This window comes from Antennarius striatus, chromosome 15 (genome assembly GCF_040054535.1).
Source record: "Antennarius striatus isolate MH-2024 chromosome 15, ASM4005453v1, whole genome shotgun sequence".
In the NCBI taxonomy this organism is placed as follows: Eukaryota; Metazoa; Chordata; class Actinopteri; order Lophiiformes; family Antennariidae; genus Antennarius; species Antennarius striatus.
Window position 1 is genome coordinate 8,765,490 of NC_090790.1, and position 23,249 is coordinate 8,788,738.

General features: G+C 39.5%; 2 protein-coding genes across 3 annotated transcripts; one reads left to right on the plus strand and one right to left on the minus strand.

The window, feature by feature from the left end:
* The first annotated feature begins 1,177 nt into the window (after positions 1 to 1,177).
* On the plus strand, positions 1,178 to 5,972 carry LOC137608650 (progestin and adipoQ receptor family member 3-like). 2 transcript variants are annotated; one of them, XM_068335164.1, is made up of 7 exons: positions 1,178 to 1,339; positions 1,854 to 2,066; positions 2,494 to 2,656; positions 3,194 to 3,349; positions 3,443 to 3,640; positions 3,784 to 3,874; positions 4,353 to 5,972. In XM_068335164.1, the coding sequence occupies exons 2-7, from the start codon at positions 1,870 to 1,872 to the stop codon at positions 4,493 to 4,495; spliced, it is 948 nt and encodes a 315-aa protein (XP_068191265.1). In that variant the 5' UTR covers positions 1,178 to 1,339; positions 1,854 to 1,869; the 3' UTR covers positions 4,496 to 5,972. The 2 variants fall into 2 exon arrangements, with proteins under 2 accessions (XP_068191265.1, XP_068191266.1); XM_068335165.1 differs by having other exon boundaries at positions 3,506 to 3,640.
* A 1,997-nt stretch (positions 5,973 to 7,969) lies between these two features.
* slc26a1 (solute carrier family 26 member 1) lies at positions 7,970 to 18,169 on the minus strand. Its single transcript, XM_068334718.1, has 8 exons — positions 18,013 to 18,169; positions 14,133 to 14,592; positions 13,695 to 13,901; positions 12,720 to 12,966; positions 12,271 to 12,502; positions 11,739 to 11,922; positions 11,070 to 11,357; positions 7,970 to 10,743 (listed from the first exon to the last, which is right to left on the minus strand). Exons 2-8 carry the CDS (start codon positions 14,538 to 14,540, stop codon positions 10,162 to 10,164), a joined length of 2,148 nt encoding a protein of 715 aa, XP_068190819.1. The 5' UTR covers positions 14,541 to 14,592; positions 18,013 to 18,169; the 3' UTR covers positions 7,970 to 10,161.
* Between the last annotated feature and the right edge of the window lie 5,080 nt (positions 18,170 to 23,249).

The window sequence follows — 23,249 nt, forward strand, 5'->3', positions numbered from 1 at the left end:
CATGTTTCAAGGTTGTGGATGGCTGTGATAGATTATGTCATCACTGGTCTACATTTGGGTGGAGCACTGGACTTGAAGACAAGAACACTTGTTGCATGTTCTCTCCAATGTTTTCAACTACAGGAGGGAAAAAACAGGAAAAATCAGTCAAAAAAGTGAGCAAACTCAGATGGAGATGCACCATTTTCAAGCAGTCTTGCAAAGGCTGATAAACCTTCTATACCTTTCATAACTATACAAACAATATGCGCTGTACTTAAAGTCTTTTTGCGACCGTGAAGGTTGAAATGTAAATAAAAGGAAACTGCAGGTGAAGGGTTCGGGTTCAGGAACCTTTTCTGTCACATCTGTAATTTGTTGGATCTGTATCCGACATGGAGGGTTGGTAATGTTTCATCAATCTAAAGGGACTGTTGAAAGAGAAGAGTAATCCCTAGACGCTCAAAATCAACTTCAGATGAGAGTTTGTATGTTTCTTCATACCAGAGTGGAGGCCACAGTCAGTTCCTCCTTCAGAACCAGAACACATGAAATTGTTTAGGGTGTGGTCACAAGTCTAAAACTTATGAAAGAAAAAGAATTTATACTGTAATAGAATTGAGCTGCTGCCAAAAGCAAGGGTGTGATTTTCATTTCAGTTTAGGTTGTAGATATCTCCTGGGAACTGCTTAAACCACAACATTAACATACACTTTAGTACATGTATTGCTTATACTTTACGGACACATTCCAAGCAACTGAAAATATTAATAATTATTTGAGATTAATTCAATATAAGAGTGATTTGGCATTAAAAAGGACACACATATGAACAGAACATGCGTTTTTACCGATGTAGGTCACTTTTTTACAAATCCATACACACCTTCAAGTCTTGAAACAAATTGTTCGCACTTAATCCTCCTATTTTTTGAAGATGTTTCTACTTTAGTTTCTATTTTATTCCAGTGCTTAGATTTATGTAGACTTTCTTATAAGAAATAGAGAACCAATTCACATTATTTGTGTGTGTAAACGTGTTTGTGGATAAAAATGGTTGTGATTCTGTTTCTAATAATAATGTGTTTCCCGGATCAGTGTCCGACCACAGGTGCAGTACTACCTCTTGACCAGCAGGGGGCAGTAGAGTTCTGGTGTTACCGGTTAATGTCAACACATAAAAGAAGAAACCAGACGCTTATGTTTTTGCAGCACAGTGCTGTATCTGAGGAAATGTGTCTTTTCTAAATGATAAAATGTGATTTTTCTTTTAACGCAGCACCAGTTCGAGAGCCTGTGGACAGGTTAATATGGCTGAACTGGCTAAAAGACGTAATTTAATATCTTACTGGGACTGAAGGTGAGCTTGTTCTTGTTTTTTTCCAATCAGTTTATGAGCCAAGGTTAGCATTGATTTAGAATTTAATTTAGCTAACATGGGTTTATAATAATAAAGGTGGAGGCTGCAAATGTCAGAGTATCTGCACTCCTATTTACATTGTCTATCAACTGCTAAATACTGTACATAATGTCATGTTGAGTGTGAATGTGGTTCAGGTTCGTAAACAAACGTTTTGAGGTGATGAACTAGTCAGTGTGTAATAACACAGTCGCGGTCCTCCTAACTTTAGCTTTCTTCACGTCACACCCTGTATGTATGTATGTATGCACTGTTTGGATCGTGGCTCACAGACAATGGCAAGCGTGTCAGGAAGAACTTCATTTCAGTTACTATCATGTTGTCAGGCCTTTGATTTTTATCATACTGACAGAACGAGATTTACCGGTGTGATCTCATAGAGATGGCGCCAGCTGGGAGTCGATGGCCTCCACGGCTTTTGCAGCCCAAACATTTTCAGTTTGTGTTGTTCCAGAGGAGCAGAGGCCAACATGCTGCTGAAGATGCCACAGAAGCTGCTGAGGACTGCCCACTATATGGAGCTGGGGGGCTACCAGCACTGGCCTGTGTTCGTACCCCAGAGGATAAGACTGTACACCTACGATCAGATCCCCCTCTTCCTCAGAGAAAACCCCTACATCACAGACGGCTACAGGGCTCACCTGCCCTCCAAACTCTGCCTAAGAAGGTATGAGAAACACACATATTTAAAACCAGGATTTAAGAAAATTTGGTGAAATTCTGGCTATAATGTGACTTTTACATTATATTATGTACTTTATCCTGAATGTTAAAGTAAATGAACATTATAATTCTGGCGCCTGGGCAGTGCTGTCGACGCACAGCAAGGCACTTTAGGGTTCGAGTCCTGTTCTATGCGGAGTTTGCATGTTCTCCCCATGTCTGCATATTTCTGTGTGTATATGTGGCTTTGCGCTGCAGTGGCATTGTGCCCAGAGTGCACCCTGCCTCAAGTCCCCAGTCGGCTGGGATAGGCTCCAGCACCCCGTGACTGGCGAGAGCTGATGAAGGGGATTTGGAAAATGAATGAATGAATAATTCTGATGTATGTTTATTTACATAAGTACATCTTCGTACTTGGTTTCCTCTTGCAGTATATTTATGCTGTCCAATGAGACGGTGAATATCTGGAGCCACCTTCTGGGTTTCTTGCTCTTCTTCTCTCTGGCAGTCAATGACATCTCCTCAATACTACCAGCCGCTGGGGCCAACAGAGAGGACTATGTCATCTACGCTATCGGACTCTTCTGTTTTCAGGTAAGACTAACTTGGCTGTGTTTGGGTTGTAATGACAATGCAGTGACATTACAAAATGATTAGTATCCCCTTGAACTGGAGATACTGGCTCAACAAGAGCGTCACTCTGATTCAGAATTTATTTAATTAAAGTTACTGCTGCTTTTGGAAGTGTTGACTTGTGATGAATATCTTACTAGTTTCCTGTGTTACAGAATATTTGAAAAGTTGAACAAACTTGATTCATGTAAGTTCACATTTCCTGACATAGGACGCATCTGATCAACTGTTCTCCCACTAGATTGTGATCTGTGTGTAGATGTCCATAACGTGGAGCACATTGTATTGTGTGTAAACAGCTGTAGTAATTGTAACGTAGATCAGAGTATTGCTAGCTGATGATTGCTTAAAGTGTAGCAGGTCTTTGCGCGTTAGTTGTCTATCACCTGTGTTTTTGAAAAACCTTTACTCAATTAAATCAGTAATCATGTGAAAAATCAAAAACACTAATAGATAGTGACATCATCCTCTGTGGTGTAATGTGTATTTGTATCCCAGGTGTGCATGTTGTGTTCTGTGGGGTATCACCTGTTCTCCTGCCACCGATCAGAGAAGACGTCTCGTCGCTGGCTCGCGTTGGACTACGCAGGAATCTCTGTTGGCATCCTGGGCTGTTACGTACCTGGGATCTTCTATGCTTTCTACTGTAACACGGTATATGTGAAAACTCACGATGATGCTGTTGTCTTTTTCTTAAGATTCATAAAGGTGCATCATCTCTGACTGTACTTTATCTGTTGATTGCAGTTTTGGCAGCAGGTCTACCTGCTGACAGTCCTGTCCCTGATCATCGCCGTCTTCTGTACTCAGATCCACCCACGTTACCTCAGCAACAGCTGGCGATGCATACGGATAACTATCTTCTGTGGTGTGACTGGTATCAGCGTGATACCCGCTTGTCACTGGTTCTGGCTTAATGGAGGCTACTCCTCTGAAGTTATCCAGGTGAGGAAATGAAGTTTGTTTACACTCACAGTTCCATTTTTTGCTGCTTTGTGTTGTTGACATTCAGGATTGACTCGTGCATGTCGACACTTAAATGTTGTCCGTAATGTTTGCTGCTACAGACTTTTATTTTGTACGTACAGCTCTTCCTGCCTCGTCTCATAGTGATGTACCTGATTGCTGGATCTGCCTTCCTGTTCTATGTCACCAAAATCCCTGAACGCTGTTTCCCTGGTGAGTCTTTCTGAGTGAGTCTGTGCAGAGGTTTGGTGTTAAACCAACTATGAAAAATCAGCAACCGAAGTTACTGTTTTACAAAGCAAAGTAAAAAAGTAGCTACAGTTTGTTCACATCAACAACAGTTTGAAGCCTGTTTTTCTGCAAACGTCTGCACTAAGTTGCGGTATAAAGTACATGTGAATAATAATGCAAGTCAGACTGATCTTGATGCCTTTTTTGTGTGTAGGCTGTTAAAGTTTCAGCAGTTGAAGCTGCAGTCAGTTGAAGGAAGTTGTGTTATTACTAGTGTATAATACAAATGACCACAAAAAACAAATTTTGTGTTACTCAGGAGAGCAAAAACAAACAAAAAAAACGCTACATGGATTCTTTTTCATTATTTAATATTATGATATTTAAATGAAAATGTTCGTACATCAACCTCAAGAACTTGTGAGGTTATATGAAAACAATCCATCCTGTTCTCTCACAGGGCAGATGAATTACTTGGGCGCCAGCCACCAGCTGTGGCACATACTGGTGGTGGTGATGTTTTACTGGTGGCATCAGACGGCCGTACGCATCATGCAGTTCAGACATAGCGAGGCGTGCCCGACCCGGACCAGCAGCAGCTAAGTGATCAAATCATAGAAAGGCCATCAACTGGAGACAATTGGATTGTTCATAGATGTTGTTTCTCTCAGAATGTCAATAAGGTAGCTACGTAATGTTGTTTTTTTTACACACACTACCAGCAACTCCTGAATACACTTTTAGCTACCGATGCTAGCTAATTGTTTTCAGTGAGCTGCCCTTTACTATTTACATTTTTTATTCACAAATGTTTTAAATTTTATTTTTATTTTTTTATTTATTACTGTCATGCTACCTGTACATTTGCCAGCTGTAAAAGGCCAGTATCCTCTAAGTTTACTGTCACTAGGCAGTATTTATCAGCTATGAGTATTTGAGAACTATCGGAAATCTCATCTCTTTTTTTTTGCAATAGTGACGTCAGTGCACCACTACTATTAAGTTCAATGCATGAAACTGGTATTCAAACATGTATTTTGAAACAGAACACATTTTGATGTGTTAAATCGATCATTATATTACATAATGGAGAGTTTTTTGTTTGTTATTAAAAAAAGAAGGAAGAAACATCCTTTATTCATCATATTTATCATTCATAAAACTGTATGTATAGAAGAGTGTTTAGAATCAAACAAAGCAGCCTGAGCAAACTTTTTTTTTATTATTGTCAAATTTTGTTTTAATTTTAAACTCTTACAATATTAGACTCCATGAAATCTCTGGTGAAAAGCACAGAGGAACAAACTCTGAGTGCAAAGTAAACTTTTGGAAGCTGTGAATTGTCTTTCTGGCTGTGGGAGAAACCACGGCCCAGGTGAACAAATAAAAGGTTAGTGAACAATCAAACCGAAGAAATGTGAAAACCCTATTCAGGCTATACAAGTGTGATTGGGTAAATGAATAGCACGATGAACAAAGCCTGTGGCTGAATCCACTCCGTATATCCACCCTGCTTTTATCTCCTGATATCATTTTTGAGGTAGTGTTTTTACTTTGTCATTACAGCGTTCAGCTGTAGGAACGTAAGTTTAAAAACAGAATAAATATGATCAAACAGAATCCTGACAACTAGATATTTACTGCATTGATGGGAGATTGCTGTATAAAATGCCAAATAAACAATGCTGCGTATTATGAGGTTCATCCCAATCGCAACCGTATATTCTGGGATTTAATGCGTGATGGTGAAGAGATAGATTTTGAATCTCAGACAGCTAAAGAATAACGTTACAAAGACCTTTACAGTTTTCTGTTAGATTCTCTGCATGTATTGTGACTTGTGGGCAAATGCTGTCTCTATTTTGCCTTTTTTGAATGCATGTTTTTATCTTTGACAATGAGCTTGACCATCCAATAATGCCTGATCTTTGAAAAAAATGTCATGTTTGCTTTCCTTATGTGTTTGTGGCATCTTGAATATTTATATGATAAAGCACTGCCACAGACCTACAAGATGTATTATATTTATTTCAGTGCCTATGTGAAAATATATTTTTAAATATTTTGAATGAATAAAGAACACTGCAAAATAAATTCTCGTCCTTTGTTTTGCGCCACAAAGTTAATAATTATCGTAATTATGCTGTTATTTGTTCAGTGTTTACAGAGCACATGAAATCTCTTCTAATTTCATGTCCTTTTTTTCTGCTGTTCATATATATGAACACTGAGTGGCAGCATTGCTCCCAAAGTTGCTCACTTACAAGAACTGTGAGATTAAGCATTTGGTTTTTTCAAATGTTTTTCAAATGTGTTTACGATGGAGGAGAATCTTGCGGCGTGGTTACTTTTCTGTTCATCCAGCATGAAGTAATTCATCTCAGTTAACAATTTCACATGCTTGTTAAACACGAACTTGATGACTTTCCCGGTCAAAACCAAATATGCACACAGCGCCAATCCTGAGATACACTGTAAACCCTCGTTTGTCTAACTTTACTGCACAAATACTGCCATTCTCAGCGAAAAATGTCTTAATTTTCTTGTTTTTTTTTATTCCTGTAACTTGACAGTAATGTAATCTAGTAACTACTGGTATTTAAAATATAAGATGTTAGACAATGATATACCCTCTTTGGATCACTTCATCCAGTAATGAATATGTATGGTATGCGTGTCTGATAGCTTGATAATAATCATTCTACCCTTGCAGTTAGCTTGAATTGATTTTTGTGGGGGTTACAAGGACATTTCAGAAAAGCAAAGTTTGGTATGTGTGTAGTTAATCCTTACGATTAGGAAGGGTACAACTGCAGCTGGGATGGGCTGGATGTTGGACTTGGAAATTATTTCAATTCCTTTTGAATTCATATAAATAAAGAGTTACGCTGGAGTTGTGTTCTCAGCCAGTCAACACAAACTTTACTCGAGTCAACAACTGCAAGATGACTGAAACTAACAGCTGGATTTGTTAGCCAGCCTCACCGTGTTACCTGTTCCGGGCAGCACCTTATACGGTTCCTTTCTGCTCTGTTGCTGCAGTGAAATGAATGATAGATCACATGTTTGAGACACATTCATGACTGTCCATTGTCATACACGTAACACATTTAATCATTAACAATCTTGATACAAACAAACAAGTTTACCTTCTGTACTTTTACAGTTAGTAATTGAATGTGTAACAATGTCATGGATAATTACATGGGCATTGACAGGCTGGATTTGTTTTTATTAAGGGTGGCCAGTCACTGGTTAAAGATATGACAGTAATGTTACAATAAATAATGTATAAATAATAATAAGTAATGTATAAAATAGTAGTGTGTTACTACATGTACTGTAGAGGGGTTCCTTTTCACCCAGTATCTTTTGGACCATTTAAATATGATTTGGATGTTAAGGTCTGAGTTCTTCCTCTTATGCTCTTCCGTGTCTGCGTGGTTCTCTCCGGGTTCTCCGGCTTCCTCCTACCTCCAAAAACATACAGCTTAGGTGAATTGGTCACTATAAATTGTCCGTAGATGTGAGTGTAATGTGTCTTTCTGTGTGGTTCTGCGGTGAACTGGCGACTCCTCCTGGGTGTACCCCATGTGTCACCCAAAGTCAGCTGGGATAGGCTCCACCATAACCCATGACAGCGATTTGGATAAGTGGCTGAAGATTATAGACTACTGACTGCTGACTACCACTACTGACAATAATCTTGCCAGGGGCGGCAGGGGCGCAGTGGTAGAGCGGGTCGCCCAATGTTCTAAGATTTGTGGTTCGATTCCCGCTCCCGCCCAAAAAACATCCAGAGTGTGAGATGACAGTGGGAGGTGTCAGCTCACCTCTGGAGAACTGCCGTGGCGCCCTTGAGCAAGGTGCTGTCCCCCTCACAAGTTGCTCATTTGGGGCACACCAAGAAGGAGCTGCACGCCACTCTACCTCCCTTTGCATGCTTTCAGGCCCCCTGTGTGTGTGTTTGGTGTATTACAGGGGCCTGTACACAATAACACACACATATACAGTGTATATATATATAAATATCTGTTACTAACACCAATCATTCAAGTACTACTGCTTCACTAAAAATGTCACTTTATTCAAGTCTTGAACATTAAGGCAGTGTTTGTATAGTGTTGAATGTCAACACTGAAAAATAATAGTCAAAGAGACTTTCCTTACAATGTGATGTTATCACCATCAGGTTCTCAGTTATTTATACATCGAAAAAGACACTAGAATAACTCTAAGAAAATGCAAAATGACAAATTTATAAATTTACAAACTACAACTTCAGGATTCTGTTTCAATGTCAGTCAAGAATGCTAAAAATATTTGTTTTCCTTTGAGACGATCATGTTCACATAAAGATAAAAACAGAATGAATACAACCTCAACAAACAGTTTTAACAAAGGCTAAATCTGCACTAATTATGCAAGTTATAAGTTAATTTTAGAAAAAAGGGGTACTACAGCATTTTGATAAAATCTGTGGCATAAACAGCTGCCATCTCTTCACTTTGAAAAAAAATCTAAATTTCACAATAACCATTTGATGGTTTGTTATGATCCAGAACCTGAGAGGAGGTCTGAGTTATGTGCAGACTACTCCATTCCTGTTAGATAACCGGGGAACAGGACAAGTGTGCCAATACCCTAATTTCCGTTCCTGGCACAAATTCTTCTTTTCTGAGTCAGAAAGAAATTAACTGGCATTCTAGAAATCATTTTGTGTTCCATGATAAAATTTGGCACATCAGCAAAAAATAACACTGATAGTGAGTGAACCTCTGTGTCTGTACCCTGGCCTCTTGGAATAAAGACGTGTTGGACTTTGGCTAATGGATTGGAGAGATATAAAATTAAAGTTGCTTTGCACTGACACAACTCTTAAACCAAAAGCGCAAACATTAATCAGTAACTGAGCATGAACTAACCCGGAAGTTGTTTGTGACCTCTAACATGCACATAAAACTACAAAATATAAGGCCTTTAAAATAACTAACAGAAATCACTAAACAGTCAGACCAGTACAGATTGAATGCAAGTCACTCTTGCTCACTGTTTCATGTTCATTTGACCACATTTTGAGGCTACCGATCAGAAGCAGTGTCAGAAAAATCTTCAGACACACAAAATCAGTGGCTTATTTTTGATTCAGGGAAAAACAAGTCACTAATTTTTAAATAGAATGAAATTAAATAACAAAAACTTTAATGTCGATTGTTTTCCCGATGCCAATTCCCTTTCCTATACGGGACAAAAGAGAAAAGTACACCTGCAAATGAAATGAAAGGGACTGGCATGGTGAATATAACAGTGAAGTAGATCTACCAGAAGTTCTTGTCCAACCAGACAAAAACGTTTTAATGAGAGTAATTTAAGAAGAATCATATGATAATCATGCAGAAATGAAAAGGGCAAAAAAAAAATTGACAACAGAGCCAATAAACCAATTCAACCTATTTTGGAAAAGGTCTGTAACAAATGAAACTTCATATTTTCATCATTTTATACCTTTTACTGTTTTTAAATGGAAACTAGAGTTTGGTTCCACTTGTTAAATTGTGGACACCAAATCTGTAACTCATCCTTGTCATAACGCACATCTTTATTTTTGTGAGAACTGACAACCACCATCTACTTGCGGATTTTCTGATTTTCCTTGCCTTGCTTCTAATTCCTCTCTTTGCCCACTCACAGTATTGTTCCGACAATATTTCCCTGCAGCCCTTGAGGTTCCACATTGGCCATTGACGATCCTGTTTTCAACTCCTACCAGGTCTACTGGCTGTAGTTGTCCCATGTGCCTCCTGAACAGGGTTAAATAATGCCCGCTTGAACAAAATTTGTGGTCCTTGTTACCACCAACCAGCCAAGAAAGGTGCAGTTAGAGATCATAAAAGAATTATTTAAAGTTTTTCACAAGTATGTAAAAGTAATTGCACTTTACAATGAAACAGTTTGGAACAAAATGATAACCTTTCTATCAGTTCAGCTGCATTATATGTCTTGGGAAACTGTTTTGTGGAATTGTCTTAGGGCAGATAAGGTTTTATGTGGCACGGTGTTTCATCATTCATCGTTAAATTACTTAACAGGATCCTGTTCGTATCCTCACACCACAAGGTTTAATTCAAGGCCACTTTGACTCTACTTGCTCCAGTGTTGTTACAAATGGGGGAATTACAAACCTAAACCCACATTCAGGTTTCCTGATGACAGGAAATGCTACAATGGAAGCAGCAGTATTTTCTCTGTCACTTCTCCTTCCACCTACTCTAAACCTCAGAGTCTTCTGGCCGGCTTTCCTGCGCTGCAAAATGACTGTTTGCATGAAGAACTGCACTGTGAACCGTATGAAACAGCAGGTTGCTCATGTCAGTATCGTTCTTCCCAAAGAATTGTCCCTTCCGGAGGGTATCAATGACAGAGGTGTTGCAGTTGGCGAGGAGTACTCCCACATTGATCTCTTTATAATCCTTGAGCAGCATTTTAAATGTAGCCATGCCTGTTGAGTCTATGAAGGGGATGGCAGAACAATCGAAGACTATGGTGTGAAAATCTAGTTCTCTTTCAACGAGTCTTACGATAACCGCTCCATTGCTTTTATCCCCGTTGGCCTTGGTCTGTTTCAATGACATTTCTTTGGCCTTCTTCTCTGCCTTTTTCCTCTTGGTCATCTCCAAGAAAGGTTCAACTCCGACAGATTTGTAGAGGGATTTTAGGAATGAATCCTTATTTGCATAGTACAAAGGAGACTGGAAGCGGAAGACCTTAACCCGAGGTGGTGGCACGAGGTTCTTGTACTCCTCCAAATCCTCATAAAGATCAGTGTCCTGGGCCCGACCCAGTAGAGATACCTGACATCACACATCAGAGAAAAAGGTTTAGGAAAATGCTTCTTCAATTGTGACTGATTGCTTGGGTGTAGAGATATTTAAACTGTTGTGAGTTAACCAACACCTTGAGAGTCCTTATGGTCACACATTTGAAGTTAAGCCAAAAATGCAATAGTTCATTAAAATCATTGAAGACATAGCTGATGGTACTATCTTGAACCAGAGACGAAACAACTTTAATCCCTAAAAATAAGTCTGGTGTTTTTAGCTTCAACCTTCATGAATCTTTTTCTTTTTTCATTCTAAAACTTTGAGCAGTTGGCATCAGCACCACATCCTTCACTCACCTTAGGGTTCTGTGTCTGGAAAATGACACAGATCATGGAAAAAACTATTCCCGCCAAGAGTCCCAGCTCCACACTGATCAGGGCCGTGGCTGACATAGCGACCAGCCACACGATGGCATCATTCTGGCTGGAGCGCCACATGGCCGGGACATTCTTGAACTTTCTCAGAGCTCCCCGAAGACTCACAATGATGATGCAGGCAAGAACACATCTCTGAAGATTGTAGAAAAAAGGTGCAAAGAAGAGGAGGACAAGAAGGACAACCAGGGCACTGACCACACTTGATACCTGATGGAGGAGCAAGAGAATGGGAGAAACTGAGACTTGTAAAGAAGATAAAAAGATCTTTGAGGCCCATAATCAAAATTAGGTACAAAAATAGTGAATGTGAAACAGACAAGTTTTAAGCATGGTCTTAAGACTTCATGTGTATTCCTTCCAGTTGTATATTTTGTCATCTTATTCATACTTTCCATGCAAATAGTAAGAACATTTTAACAGGATTTTGAAGTACACAATGCTTGTGAATGCATCATTTGTCCTTTGCAAACCCAAAGCACAATATACTGTATATACAAAGGTAATTCAAGAATGAATGTTTATGGACATATCCAAGTAATGCTACAAAGAAAGCACAACAGCCATCCGAGCGATGATCCTGAAACTCACCTGTGTCTGACAGCCTGTTGAGTCCCTAACCATGGTTTTTGCCAAAGCTGCACTGGTAGTGAAACAGTGGAAGAAGGAGGGAATGATGTTACAGAAGCCGATCGCCAGCATCTCCTGATTCGGACGGACAGTGTATCCATTTTTCTTGGCGAACATCTCGGACAGTGACACTGTGAAGGCAAAACTATGAGACAAAAAAAACAATTTGTTCATCATTTGATTGGCTCATTTGGAATATTTAAAGAAACTATTTCTGCCCGTACATAAATACTGAGAGACAGAGACTGTCTGATCTTTCTGCACATGAAAAGTATTAATGACTTAAGACTCATTGGTTGTATTAAAGAAAAATTTATCTTGCATCTATTTTGTATAAAAAGCTGCAGTATATAAATGATAGAGGCAGAGATGTCACGAATCAATTTAAAAAAGGAGAACACATTTATCTCTGCTTAACATTTACTGGGTTTGAAACCGCTTTGATGAGAGGGAATGTTACAAACTACAGAAGGAAAATTATGTTGCACAGTACCTAATAACTGCCAGAGGAATAGCATCCAGTGCCAACCGTGGCATCAGATCAAAGCTGGGCACCTTGGGAGGGATGAACCCTGTGGGGATGTGACCAGAGACACTGGAACTGTAGCGGCTGTTAAATTCCCCAAAATGACTTGCCAGGGTAGCGCCGGCCACGACTACCAGCTCAGTCGGCAGAGGAATCTTTAGACGGTCCTTGTAACGCTCTTGGATCTCTTTCCCCGCCACTATAAAAAAGTGTTATATATTTGTTATGTATATTTTTTATGAATCACTGAATGAATGAATGTTGTCTATATTTAATGTAACTACACATGCAACCAACATCAGGGTTTAATAATGAATATTGGTAATTCCATAGCTTTGTAATAAAATTAACAAAAATGTACTTTAATGCCTTCCTTGGTGTCAGTCATTATAGCAGAGACAGAAAGTTCACCTCACCTAATACACAGATACAGATGGCACTAGTGATGGCGTCACATGGGTTGGTTTTATGGATATTGGCAAAGATGTTAATCCAGGTGACAACAACTGTGCCGTAGCCCTGGTGACGAGGAATTTTTAATCCCAGCAGGTATTTGGCCTGAACAGTCAGGATGGTGAAAGAAGCTCCAGTCGCAAATCCATCCAGCATAGGAGCTGAGAGGTAAACGGAGACGAAGCCCAGACGAAACACAGCCATTAAGACCTGGAAAGGGGCCAGAGTCAAGATGGATGGGCATAAAACATTTAATCGGATTTTGATTAAATATTACAACATTTAAATGATAGATTGCTGCACAGGTTTTTATAAATATTTGCTGGACTTTGTGTTTGAAATGATTTGTAATAAGGGTGATCCCTGAACTTGTGGGCCCTGCTTAAATTTGAATTTGTCAGTGAGGATAGACAATACACCTCTTTGAACAGCATTTGGAAGCTGCTGTACAAAAAGTTGATCATCAACAGATCAAGAAATCCATGGATCGAAAGCTAATGACAGTTACTGGTAGCTGTTCGTCTCTAGATATATATTGAAATGTGCTTATTTGTACATTTCCAGTTGTTTACTTTCTATTCTTGCTCCAATGAATGTAAATCAAAAAGAAAAAAATTTACTTTTCATTTAATTGTATAATAAATCTGCATAGTAACATTTTCCTAATAATTGTGCACACTTACTGTAGATAGTCTTAAATGAAAGCCAGCACTGACTTTTGGGGTTCATTAACTTTTTGGATTGACTGAGAGTGTTGCCTTTGTTCAAAAATAAAACTAATCCTCATGAATACAACTTGCCTAATAATTGTGCCTAGAGTGTAGATACACATGGTGTCTGCACTGTAGGCACACTTGAATGCAGGTATTTCAGACGTATGTTATTTTATCTGATATGTCAAAGATTCGGGGGTGTATGCTTAGAGTTAATTTCATCACCTGATAGATCCCAGCCAGGAAAGTCAGGGCAGAAGCGATGCTGATGGCATAACATGCCTTCCCACACTGCAGACCCATTAACTCCACAGTGTGAACTTTATCAGTAGTGAGGTTTGCACCCAGTGAGGCATTGAACACATCAGAGCCATATGGTGAAGAGTCTTCATTGAGATCAAAACCTGCCTGGAACAACTCCTTGAAAACCACCTGCAGAAAAGTCAAATTTGTTAATAAAATAAAACCAAAGAAATTGTTTGATTTATATCTGAAATAATACATTTAATTATATTTAACCTACTTGATGTAAGTTAAAAAATGAAAAAAAAATTAAGAATCATTTTATTCCACAGGTTCCACTTTAGGTTTGTTTCAGATTTTCAGAAAACTTTTCTGACACTATTTCAAGCTGCATGATCAGCATGCTCCACTTGTGATTACCTGTCCAACCATGAGGCTCATGAGGCTGAAGATCCCCACAGAAACATGTCTGGACGTCCCCATGAGGAAGTAGATAATGTTGGCGTAAAATGAGGTGTATAATCCATAGATTGGATCCACTCCTGCTAGCAAGCAGTAGGCGATGGCCTGTGGTACCAAGATGATGCCAACAATCAAGCCTGACATCACGTCTCCCCAGATATACTCTCTGAGTTTGTATTTAGGTAGCCAGCGCACCACGGGGCAGAACCCCGTCAGGGTGGACTGGATCCTGGCTCCAGAGCACGTCACACCTTGCTTCAGCTTGGATTTGAGGACTGAAACTGCAGGCTGTCGCTGGCGAACCCGCCGTTCCAAGACAGGTAGTGTGTTTGGTGCAGTTTCCATGACCTTAGCAGCCTCCTCCATGTTTTTAAGGAACGAGACAGACGTGACTCAGATAATGTGGCCTTTTGTGCTCCTGCAGATAGTCATCAAGGGAAAGAGAGGGAGAAAGAAAGGAGTCAGTGCGATTAGTTCAGTCAGTTGATAAGAGACTGTGTCTTCTTGTTACTGTAGGTCACCTGATGGATCTTTGTTGAGGCAAACATGTCTGAGGATTAACTTAGTAAAGTTTTACTTTACTTTACTGGGGAAACAGTGCTAATAGTTTTTGTCTTCTTCTAAGATATATGTAATGATGTGTAGTTTCGCAAGAAAAGGCAGAGAACTTGTGAGAACCAAGTACCTGTAGACTAGACATATTTCTCTTTCCTGTCTTTCTGGGCACATCTCTATTTCTTATATTGATGTTTGGGGGATTATTTCTCTTAAAAGTCTAAGAATTTTCAGATTTCTATGCAGTCTGATCCCTGATTTGTATGTTATCACCACTATAAATTTTTGGAAGAGTGGTTCTGTGAATCCTTCAGGTTCTCCACACATTAAGGGTGTTTTTATATCATTTGCTTTCACCACAAATGATATAAAAACACAATTCAATAAATTCTTTGGGCGTTTCTCTCTTTAATTCCATATCTGAGTCAACTTTTGACCTGAACTGCTGTTAATGTTTTGACACTATTATCTGTACAAACTTGTCGTTGTTGGGGTTTTGGGGTCTGATATGAAGATTGAGGCCAAGAAACGACATGGGTATCATAAAAGTATGCCACAGTGAGTTAAAGAACATGTTTCATGATGTCTCCTGCATGCAGGAGATAAGGCAGAAAGGAAATGGTGAGTTCTGTTTGGACGATCTTATACTCAACGGATGACCCGTAATCTTAAGTATAATGGCATGAAAACAGCCAAGCAGGTTCTAATATTGCTCTCACCCCTCATGTCTCTAAGTAAATGTGAATCATGCGATCGATGAAGGAATTAGCATGGTGTGAGTGAAAGTCCTGGGGTGCCAGTAGCTCAGTGTACTAAATTTTGGGCTGAGGACCAGAGGGTGGCCTGTTCAAGACCCATGTTGTGCAAAAAAATTTTGGTGTGTGAACAGTGGAGAGTTGCCAGTTCACCAAATCTCCAAGATTGTTGAAACTGTCTTGAACAGCTTTGGATCATTTGTTTTCAGTAGCAGCTGAGATAACCTTGTCACAGAAAACATAAAACGCTTTAAATGACATGTTATCAGTTTCCGCCATCACAGCAACACTGGTTGGTATGTGCCAACTTCCTGTAGAGCTAGTAGCTCTCACAGACTAACACAGACTGTCCAGTCAGTTTGATATTATAAATGGATCTTTCAAGGAACTGTAACTTTAAAGGAACTATAACAAATCTGGATTTTTGCTCATTTCAGTTTTATGATTCTGTTTTTTCCAAAGTATCCCCACATTAACCTTCACCTCAATGAGAGAGTTTTTTATTCAAAATATCATAAAAGTACATAATAACACTATCTAGCAATAGTCTCGCGTTGATGGACCTTTACTGATTAGTAGGATTATGGCAAAGAGCTTTTATTATTATTATTATTATTATTATTATTATTATTATTATTATTATTATTATTATTATTATTATTATTATTATTATTATTATTATTATTATTATTATTATTTTATATTTTCTGTAAACTGTCCCCTGTTGGCCTATGAGTGGATAAAATGCATATTTGTCCGTAGTCGCTGTGCCTTTATCACTCTTTTTATGTATGGATAAGCTGTCAATACATCTTCAACTGCATACATCAGTATGCACTATTCTGATGTTATAACATTATTTGTATGCTAACACTTCTTAAACAATGGTGCATTAGTAGAGTATTCTCTTTGATAGGAGTATGTATTTTTGAAAGAGAGCATCATTGGGAAAAGAAATAATGAAAGAGCAATGCTGGATGTAGTCATTTTATTCTGAAACTCAGAGCTTAATTTTTTCCTTATCAGTTCTTTACAGCAGAAGTTACCATGGTAATTTTAAACACGATCCACCATGGTGACCTTAAAAACTCACAAACCCATTAGTTCTCCTTTGTGCACTTCTCTGATTAACCATGGAACATGATGGGAGTAAAACTGAGGACCTTTTGCATCAGCGCAATAAAATGACGTCAACCCAGAACAGAACCAAAAACAATTGATTGACCTGATTGAAAATTTGCATTCAGTCATCTCCCCTTTTATCATGTGATGTAAAAGCACACAACTTCTCAATGAACTCAAAGCTTTCTGCAAGGAGGAGCGTCACCATTTATTCACTCAAGCTGAAATCTCTTCAATTCAGTCTTGAGTTTACAAGATTAAAAGTCACTCACTTCACAGAGAAGAACAGTATTCAGAACCCAGAGACTCATCAGACGCTCGCCATATTGAATTTTTCCCCCATTAGTATTTATACAACTACTTTAAGAGTAATGCGAGGTCCTCAGTATCAGAAACAGTATCAACCATATTCAATTTGTTGGAGGGACTTTGTCAAAAGGTATTTTTTACTCTAAAACTACAGTGTTGGCTACAAGTGCCAAGAAATACAATACAGTCAAACCTCGGTTTTCGAACGCTTCTGTTCTCGACCAAATCGGTTTTCGACCAGAAAATCCGAGAATTTTACGTCTCTGAACTCGACCAAAATTCGGCTCTCGACCAAAATTCGGCTCTCGAATAAAACACAGTGTCTATTTCTACCCTTTTTTATTTATGGTTAACAGTATACATTTCGGTTTATGGTATAAAATAGTTTACAAAAATTTAGAAAAAGTAGTTTTTCAGACTTGGAACGGATTAACATTATTTACATTAATTATAATGGGAAAAATAGTTTCGGATTTCGAACAACTCGCTTTTCGAACAGCCTTCTGGAATGGATTACGTTTGATAACCGAGGGTTGGCTGTATTACATTTTTAAAAATTTGTCGACAATTTTGTCGACAATTTTTGCATTGTCAAAAGTCAAGACTTTTAGTAAAACAATATCCTACATGCTCCAAAAAAAATGACAAAGAAAAACACTGAAGTACAAAGACAAGACAATGGACTGGACATTAGGAATGCCACTTGATTAAAATCCATTGTACGAAACAGTTAAATAGTCTGTTATGGTTTCCTCAGACTAAAAATCCAAACCTTCCTGAAAAAACTGAACAGAGCAGCACTTTTCCAAATGTTTCAAACTTTTCCAAAGTTCATACAGTATTTGCATAACAGACGAGTAATATTTGCTGATGTGACAAAAGTAGTAAGACACGAAAGTTAAACTGGAGGTTTCGTTAGAGCCTCTAGTTATATCTAAATCATTACTGAAATACTCATTTTATGTATCGTAATAATCTTCACACATTTTTACAAGTGAAAAAAACTTATTTTAAATGTGTCAGTGGACATTGTTTAGATACCTAAAGCCAATTGATCAGGCCAAAGTCGAGTCAGGAATGCATGGTAATGTACTCACATGCAGAGTCACTTCCACAGAGACAAACAGGAACACAAGGCTCTAATGAGTTTTAATCAGCTCTGCAGTGACTACATGAAGTCTTATTCTCTGCCTGTCGAGTTCTCTCCTCCACTCCGTCTGATGTCATCTGACCAGTCAGAAAGCAGGAGCTCTGCATGTATCTCTGCTGAATAAATAGCAAGATAAGAGCAGCCCTTTGCTCACCCTCAGTCTGTTCTCTATTGGCTTCATCATCAAGCATGGGTGGGGCTTGAGATCATTTCTGCCACCTTTACGTATGAGAGTGTGTGTGTGTGTGTGTGTGTGTGTGTGTGTGTGTGTGTGTGTGTGTGTGTGTGTGTGTGTGTGTGTGTGTGTGTGTGTGTGTGTGTCTGTGTGTGTGTGTGTGTGTGTGTGTGTGTGTGTGTCTGTGTGTGTGTGTGTGTGTTTGTGTGCGTACGTGTGCATGCCTACTCGTATTGCTTCCCCATAAAGGCCACATAAATCAGTTACTATTTCTTTTTATTTTTTCAATGCTGCTGTGTGTGTGTGTGTGTGTGTGTGTGTGTGTGTGTGTGTGTGTGTGTGTGTGTGTGTGTGTGTGTGTGTGTGTGTGTGTGTGTGTGTGTGTGTGTGTGTGTGTGTGTGTGTTAGTAGAGTCAACTGTGGGCAAGAGGTTAAATGAAGTAAATCTTTTACTTGTATCTGTAACAGAGTATACGTGCCCTACTGGAGGCTGGTGCCCGTCAGCTGTTTGCACAGTGAAACTGACTACAGGTATGTTTGCCAGCATGACATACTGCTTGAATACATCCTGCATAAAGAGTGAATTACATAGCAAACAGTAGATAAGGCGCAGATTAGGTGCAATGAGCAAATAAGTACTGTTGTTAATTCATTGTGTGAAAGTATCTTTTTAAAAGTGGAAGTTGATGGTCATGTTTAGTATCTGCCAAGTGGTAGAAAATCTGACATGTGTTGAAACTAACACTCTGTAAACAGTGTGTGTTGCATGTATCACATAAGTTTTGAAAAAAATGTTATAATTAGATGCACTGTGTATCTGTGAGAAGCAGGTGCAGTGATTAATGTAGGTTATCTCAAAAACTTTTTTCATATGTATATTTATTTCAACTGCTAAATCTTAAGAATGCATTAAAACATCCTTAACGGAATTCTGACACCTAAAAAGGTCCTTATGTGATGTCTGTACGTTCATCCACCAAAAATATCTTCACAACCGTTGCAGATAGAAAGATGAAACAAAAAGCACATTACTCAGGCTGCAAAGGGGATGAAAATGAGATGATGACCTTGACCTTGAGAAAAGTGGGTCAAGGTCAAATTTCAACTTTTGTTCTCTCAGGAACTGGATAAGATAGAAAGAAAAAAGAGAAGGCCAGTGTGAGTAAGACCATAGATCAAAGCTAGTGCTTTGATCTATGAAAATAGGTCAGAGCACTAGCTTTGATCTTTGGCCTATGCAAGTAGGTCAGGGTAAAATTTTGAATTCAGGGGTGTCACGGGATGTTGCAGTCTGTAATTGCATTGGTTCTTGTTATAAATATGAATAAAGTAACTTTGGCATGTTTTGATCCAAAAACAGACTAGTAAAGAAGTAACCTTACATGATGCATTATTGATAACCACTTTGAATAATGATATGAAATCTTGATGACTGTTTTGCCAAATCTCCCGGCTGTATGAGAACAGTAGATAAATATAGTGTTTAGGCCTCTCTGGAGCATGTTGGTTTGGAGGTGGTGAGCACACGCGCAAGCAAGTCTTCACATAAAACGTTAAGATGAACTGACGACACTGAGGAAATCAACAGCGGTCAGCATGGCGACAGCATGGATGTCAGCTCAGCAGTGATTACTATTTGTTTTCAGGCTGACTTACACCTAAACAATCATCACAACTTTTCAGAGGCAGTCGTTGTAGTAACCACTGAAGGACAGACAGCACAGTCAGCACCGGATGCACTAATGCTATGAGCAGTGATGTACACTTATCAACCATCTATTTTCTATAACTGATAATTCTTTGCAGGCTGAAGCCTATTCCAGCCTGGACAAGAAACAAAAACCATGGTGTATAATATAATACATGGTATGTGTGTAATCTAGTGGGTAAAAGCTAGTCATTTTCACCAGTCATAAAAAATACAACTTAAAGTTTAGGACTGGTCTTTTTATTTTTGCTTATTCTCAACTCATTTTTCCCAGTCAAAGTAGGTTTGAACATGTGCAAATGCATGAATATGTTCCTCCATGAATGATTACTATGTGTTAGACTGAATGGCATCATTGTCACTGTGACGACAAGGTAATTTATGTCTTTATGTCCCTTGAACAGAGTCATTTATAGTCTCGACATTTTTGTTGAGCCCTCACAGCAAAGCAGCAAACCCGCCCACCCCATGAGGATCACTGCACAGCCCCTTTAAATCTACCGGCAGCATCCATCTGTGTGCCAGTCAGCCTCATCACATCATGATTCTGGTGTGCTTTGTCCAGCGTGACATGAAACAATGGAGGGAGGACTTACCCACAGAGACGGAGCAGCTGGAATTCAAACAGGAGGTGACTTCAGCCATACCTCCCCGGCTGATGCATCTGCATCACCATCACTCTGTTTCCCCCTGAATTGCTGTGCACTTTGCTTGCTCTGTGACTGCTTCCTGCTTCCTCCTGCAAAGCATGATGGGAGCATCTCCCGTCTCATTCCTAACGACGGATTGGAGCTGAATGGAGGGGGAGGGAAGTTGGGGAGACTTAGTGTGAGAGGAGGGGCTGTGATGATTATCATAGGGACTAAGCTCTTGCTGAAATGTGTGTGTGTGTGGTGTGTGCGTGTGTGTTTGTGTTCATTATTTTTTAAATTTTTTTCCTTATTTGTTTTTTTTTTTCAGACACATTAATATAACACACTTCAAACCTTCATCACATTTACAACATAAACAACAACATCTGGGGAAAAAAGGGCTGACGGGTGGAAGCCAATAGGCTTTGTGAAATGCCCGTCCCCCAGAATCAATAAGCGTCTCTCATTACAATATGTTGTCAATAAAATCGGACATTAAATGTTTTCAATCAGTTCATACATTGAATTTTGACAGACGTTCATACTCTTATCCTCTTCCAGATATTAGCCTTTGTCCCAGATATAACCTAGAGCATGACCATGGTTACATTCTTCACAGGAACACAAGGTTTGATAACATCATAGACAGTCAAAACAAGAAGTTGACCTTGCCTGTGTTCTCCAAAAGAATATCATGATCATATTCACCTCTTTCAGAATACAGACAGTGTTTATCCAAGAATTAACCACTTTGTTACAGACAATTTAACAGTTTCACATGGAATTATACTGTCAAAAGATATCAACATGCTCTGTAAGGTCTCAAACTTAATGTTATCCCATGTTATCAGAAATCCATGGCGGGTTTTTTTGTTAATAAATCCATGTTTCTGACATTGATGATGTTGAATGGTTTTTTCAAGTGTTCCATGTAATACTTGACGTGTCCAAAATTGGTGTAGAGCTCCCAGTATTGAAGTGATTCTGTTGTACAGATCTTTGGTGTAGTAACAACTCTTGTCAGTATTTATTGTTCGTATTTCACCAACTCCTCTGCACTCCTGATCACCGTTGTTTTCATCTGGTCCGGAGAAAGCCCCTTTGTTTTTATGAAGATCCTGCGGTTGTTTGTCCAGGTGTTGTCGATCAGCACATTCTTTTTCAGTTGTCGAGCTCTTTTTAGCGATATCAGAATTCTTTTTATTGAGATACTCATTAATGTAGACACTTTTTCCTTTCAGTTTGAAGCCTTGTTTCAGAACAGCAATTTTGTGTTTACGATTCTGGAATTTTATTAGCACTGCAGGTGGCCTCCTACCTCCAGATGGTAATGGGTAACATGTTTCAATCTGGTCCAGATCTATAGTTATCTCCAGATCCCTCAGTTGAGAACTCACTCGTTGCTCCACAGATTCGATGTGAGCGCTGTGCTCAGTTCCACCTCCCCTGGCCACAGCATGTGCACAATTCCTCAGCTTGATTTTGATGCCAGTGATGATCACATCGTTTATACGAATGCTCTGTTCCAAATCATCCATTCTTTGTCGTTGCTTTGCTCATCGTAACTAACAGTAGTGGAGAATCAAATAGAAGTGGTTATCATATAAAATAAACATAACACATTTTATGTTTGTTTTTTGTGAGCCTTATAAGTATTCATTTTGTTTCATGTAATTTCCCTGCATCCATTTTCTCCTCAGGTATTTTATGAATTTCAAGGTATCCTTCACACTTTGTAGGTGGTACACTTTTAAAACGGTGCTGTGATATGATACTATTCTTGGGATGCATTCTGTGTGTTATAGTGTAATTAAATGTGTATCACAGTCCAGTGCTGTGTTCTCTGAATGCTGAAAAATAAAAGCTGCTCTCACAAACCTTAAATGCACCTAGTATCTGTAGGTGACCTTTAACCTTTTAACTGACACATGAAATAGTTGCCATAAAAATCACATTTTTGGAAAATAAGGTCTTAATGGAACATCCATCCATCCATCCATCTTCCACCGCTTATCCGGAATCGGGTCGCGGGGGCAGCAGCTTCAACAGGGAGCCCCAAACTTCCCTTTCCCGGGCCACATCCACCAGCTCTGACTGGGGGATCCCAAGGCGTTCCCAGGCCAGTGTTGAGATATAATCCCTCCACCTGGTCCTGGGTCTGCCCCGAGGTCTCCTCCCAGCTGGACGTGCCAGAAACACCTCCCTAGGGAGGCGTCCCAGAGGCATCCGCACCAGATGCCCAAACCACCTCAACTGACTCCTTTCCACGCGAAGGAGCAGCGGCTCTACTCTGAGCCCCTCGCGAACAGCAGTGTTTCTCACCTTATCTCTAAGGGAGACACCAGCTATCCGCCTGAGAAAGCCCATTTCAGCCGCTTGTATCCGCGATCTCGTTCTTTCGGTCATGACCCATCGCTCATGACCATAGGTGAGGGTAGGAACGAAGATTGAACGGTAGATGGAGAGCTTTGCCTCTCGGCTTAGCTCCCTCTTTGTGACAACAGTGCGGTAAAGCGACTGCAATACCGCTCCTGCTGCCCCAATTCTCCGTCCAATCTCACGTTCCATTGTTCCCTCACTCGTGAACAGGACCCCAAGATACTTAAACTCCTTCACTTGTGGAAGGACCTCATTCCCCACTTGGAGAAGGCATTCCACCGGTTTCCTGC

Bases quoted from the DNA above. Each gene is read 5' to 3' on its own strand.
- LOC137608650 (XM_068335164.1), top strand. From the start codon at position 1,870: ATGCTGCTGAAGATGCCACAGAAGCTGCTGAGGACTGCCCACTATATG. The intron at 2,657-3,193 runs GTAAGACTAACT...TTTGTATCCCAG, and splicing joins TCGGACTCTTCTGTTTTCAG to GTGTGCATGTTGTGTTCTGT. The intron at 3,641-3,783 runs GTGAGGAAATGA...TTGTACGTACAG, and splicing joins ACTCCTCTGAAGTTATCCAG to CTCTTCCTGCCTCGTCTCAT.
- slc26a1 (XM_068334718.1), bottom strand. From the start codon at position 14,540: ATGGAGGAGGCTGCTAAGGTCATGGAAACTGCACCAAACACACTACCT. The intron at 13,902-14,132 runs GTAATCACAAGT...ACTTTTCTGCAG, and splicing joins TGAGCCTCATGGTTGGACAG to GTGGTTTTCAAGGAGTTGTT. The intron at 12,967-13,694 runs GTGATGAAATTA...GCCCCTTTCCAG, and splicing joins TCCTGGCTGGGATCTATCAG to GTCTTAATGGCTGTGTTTCG.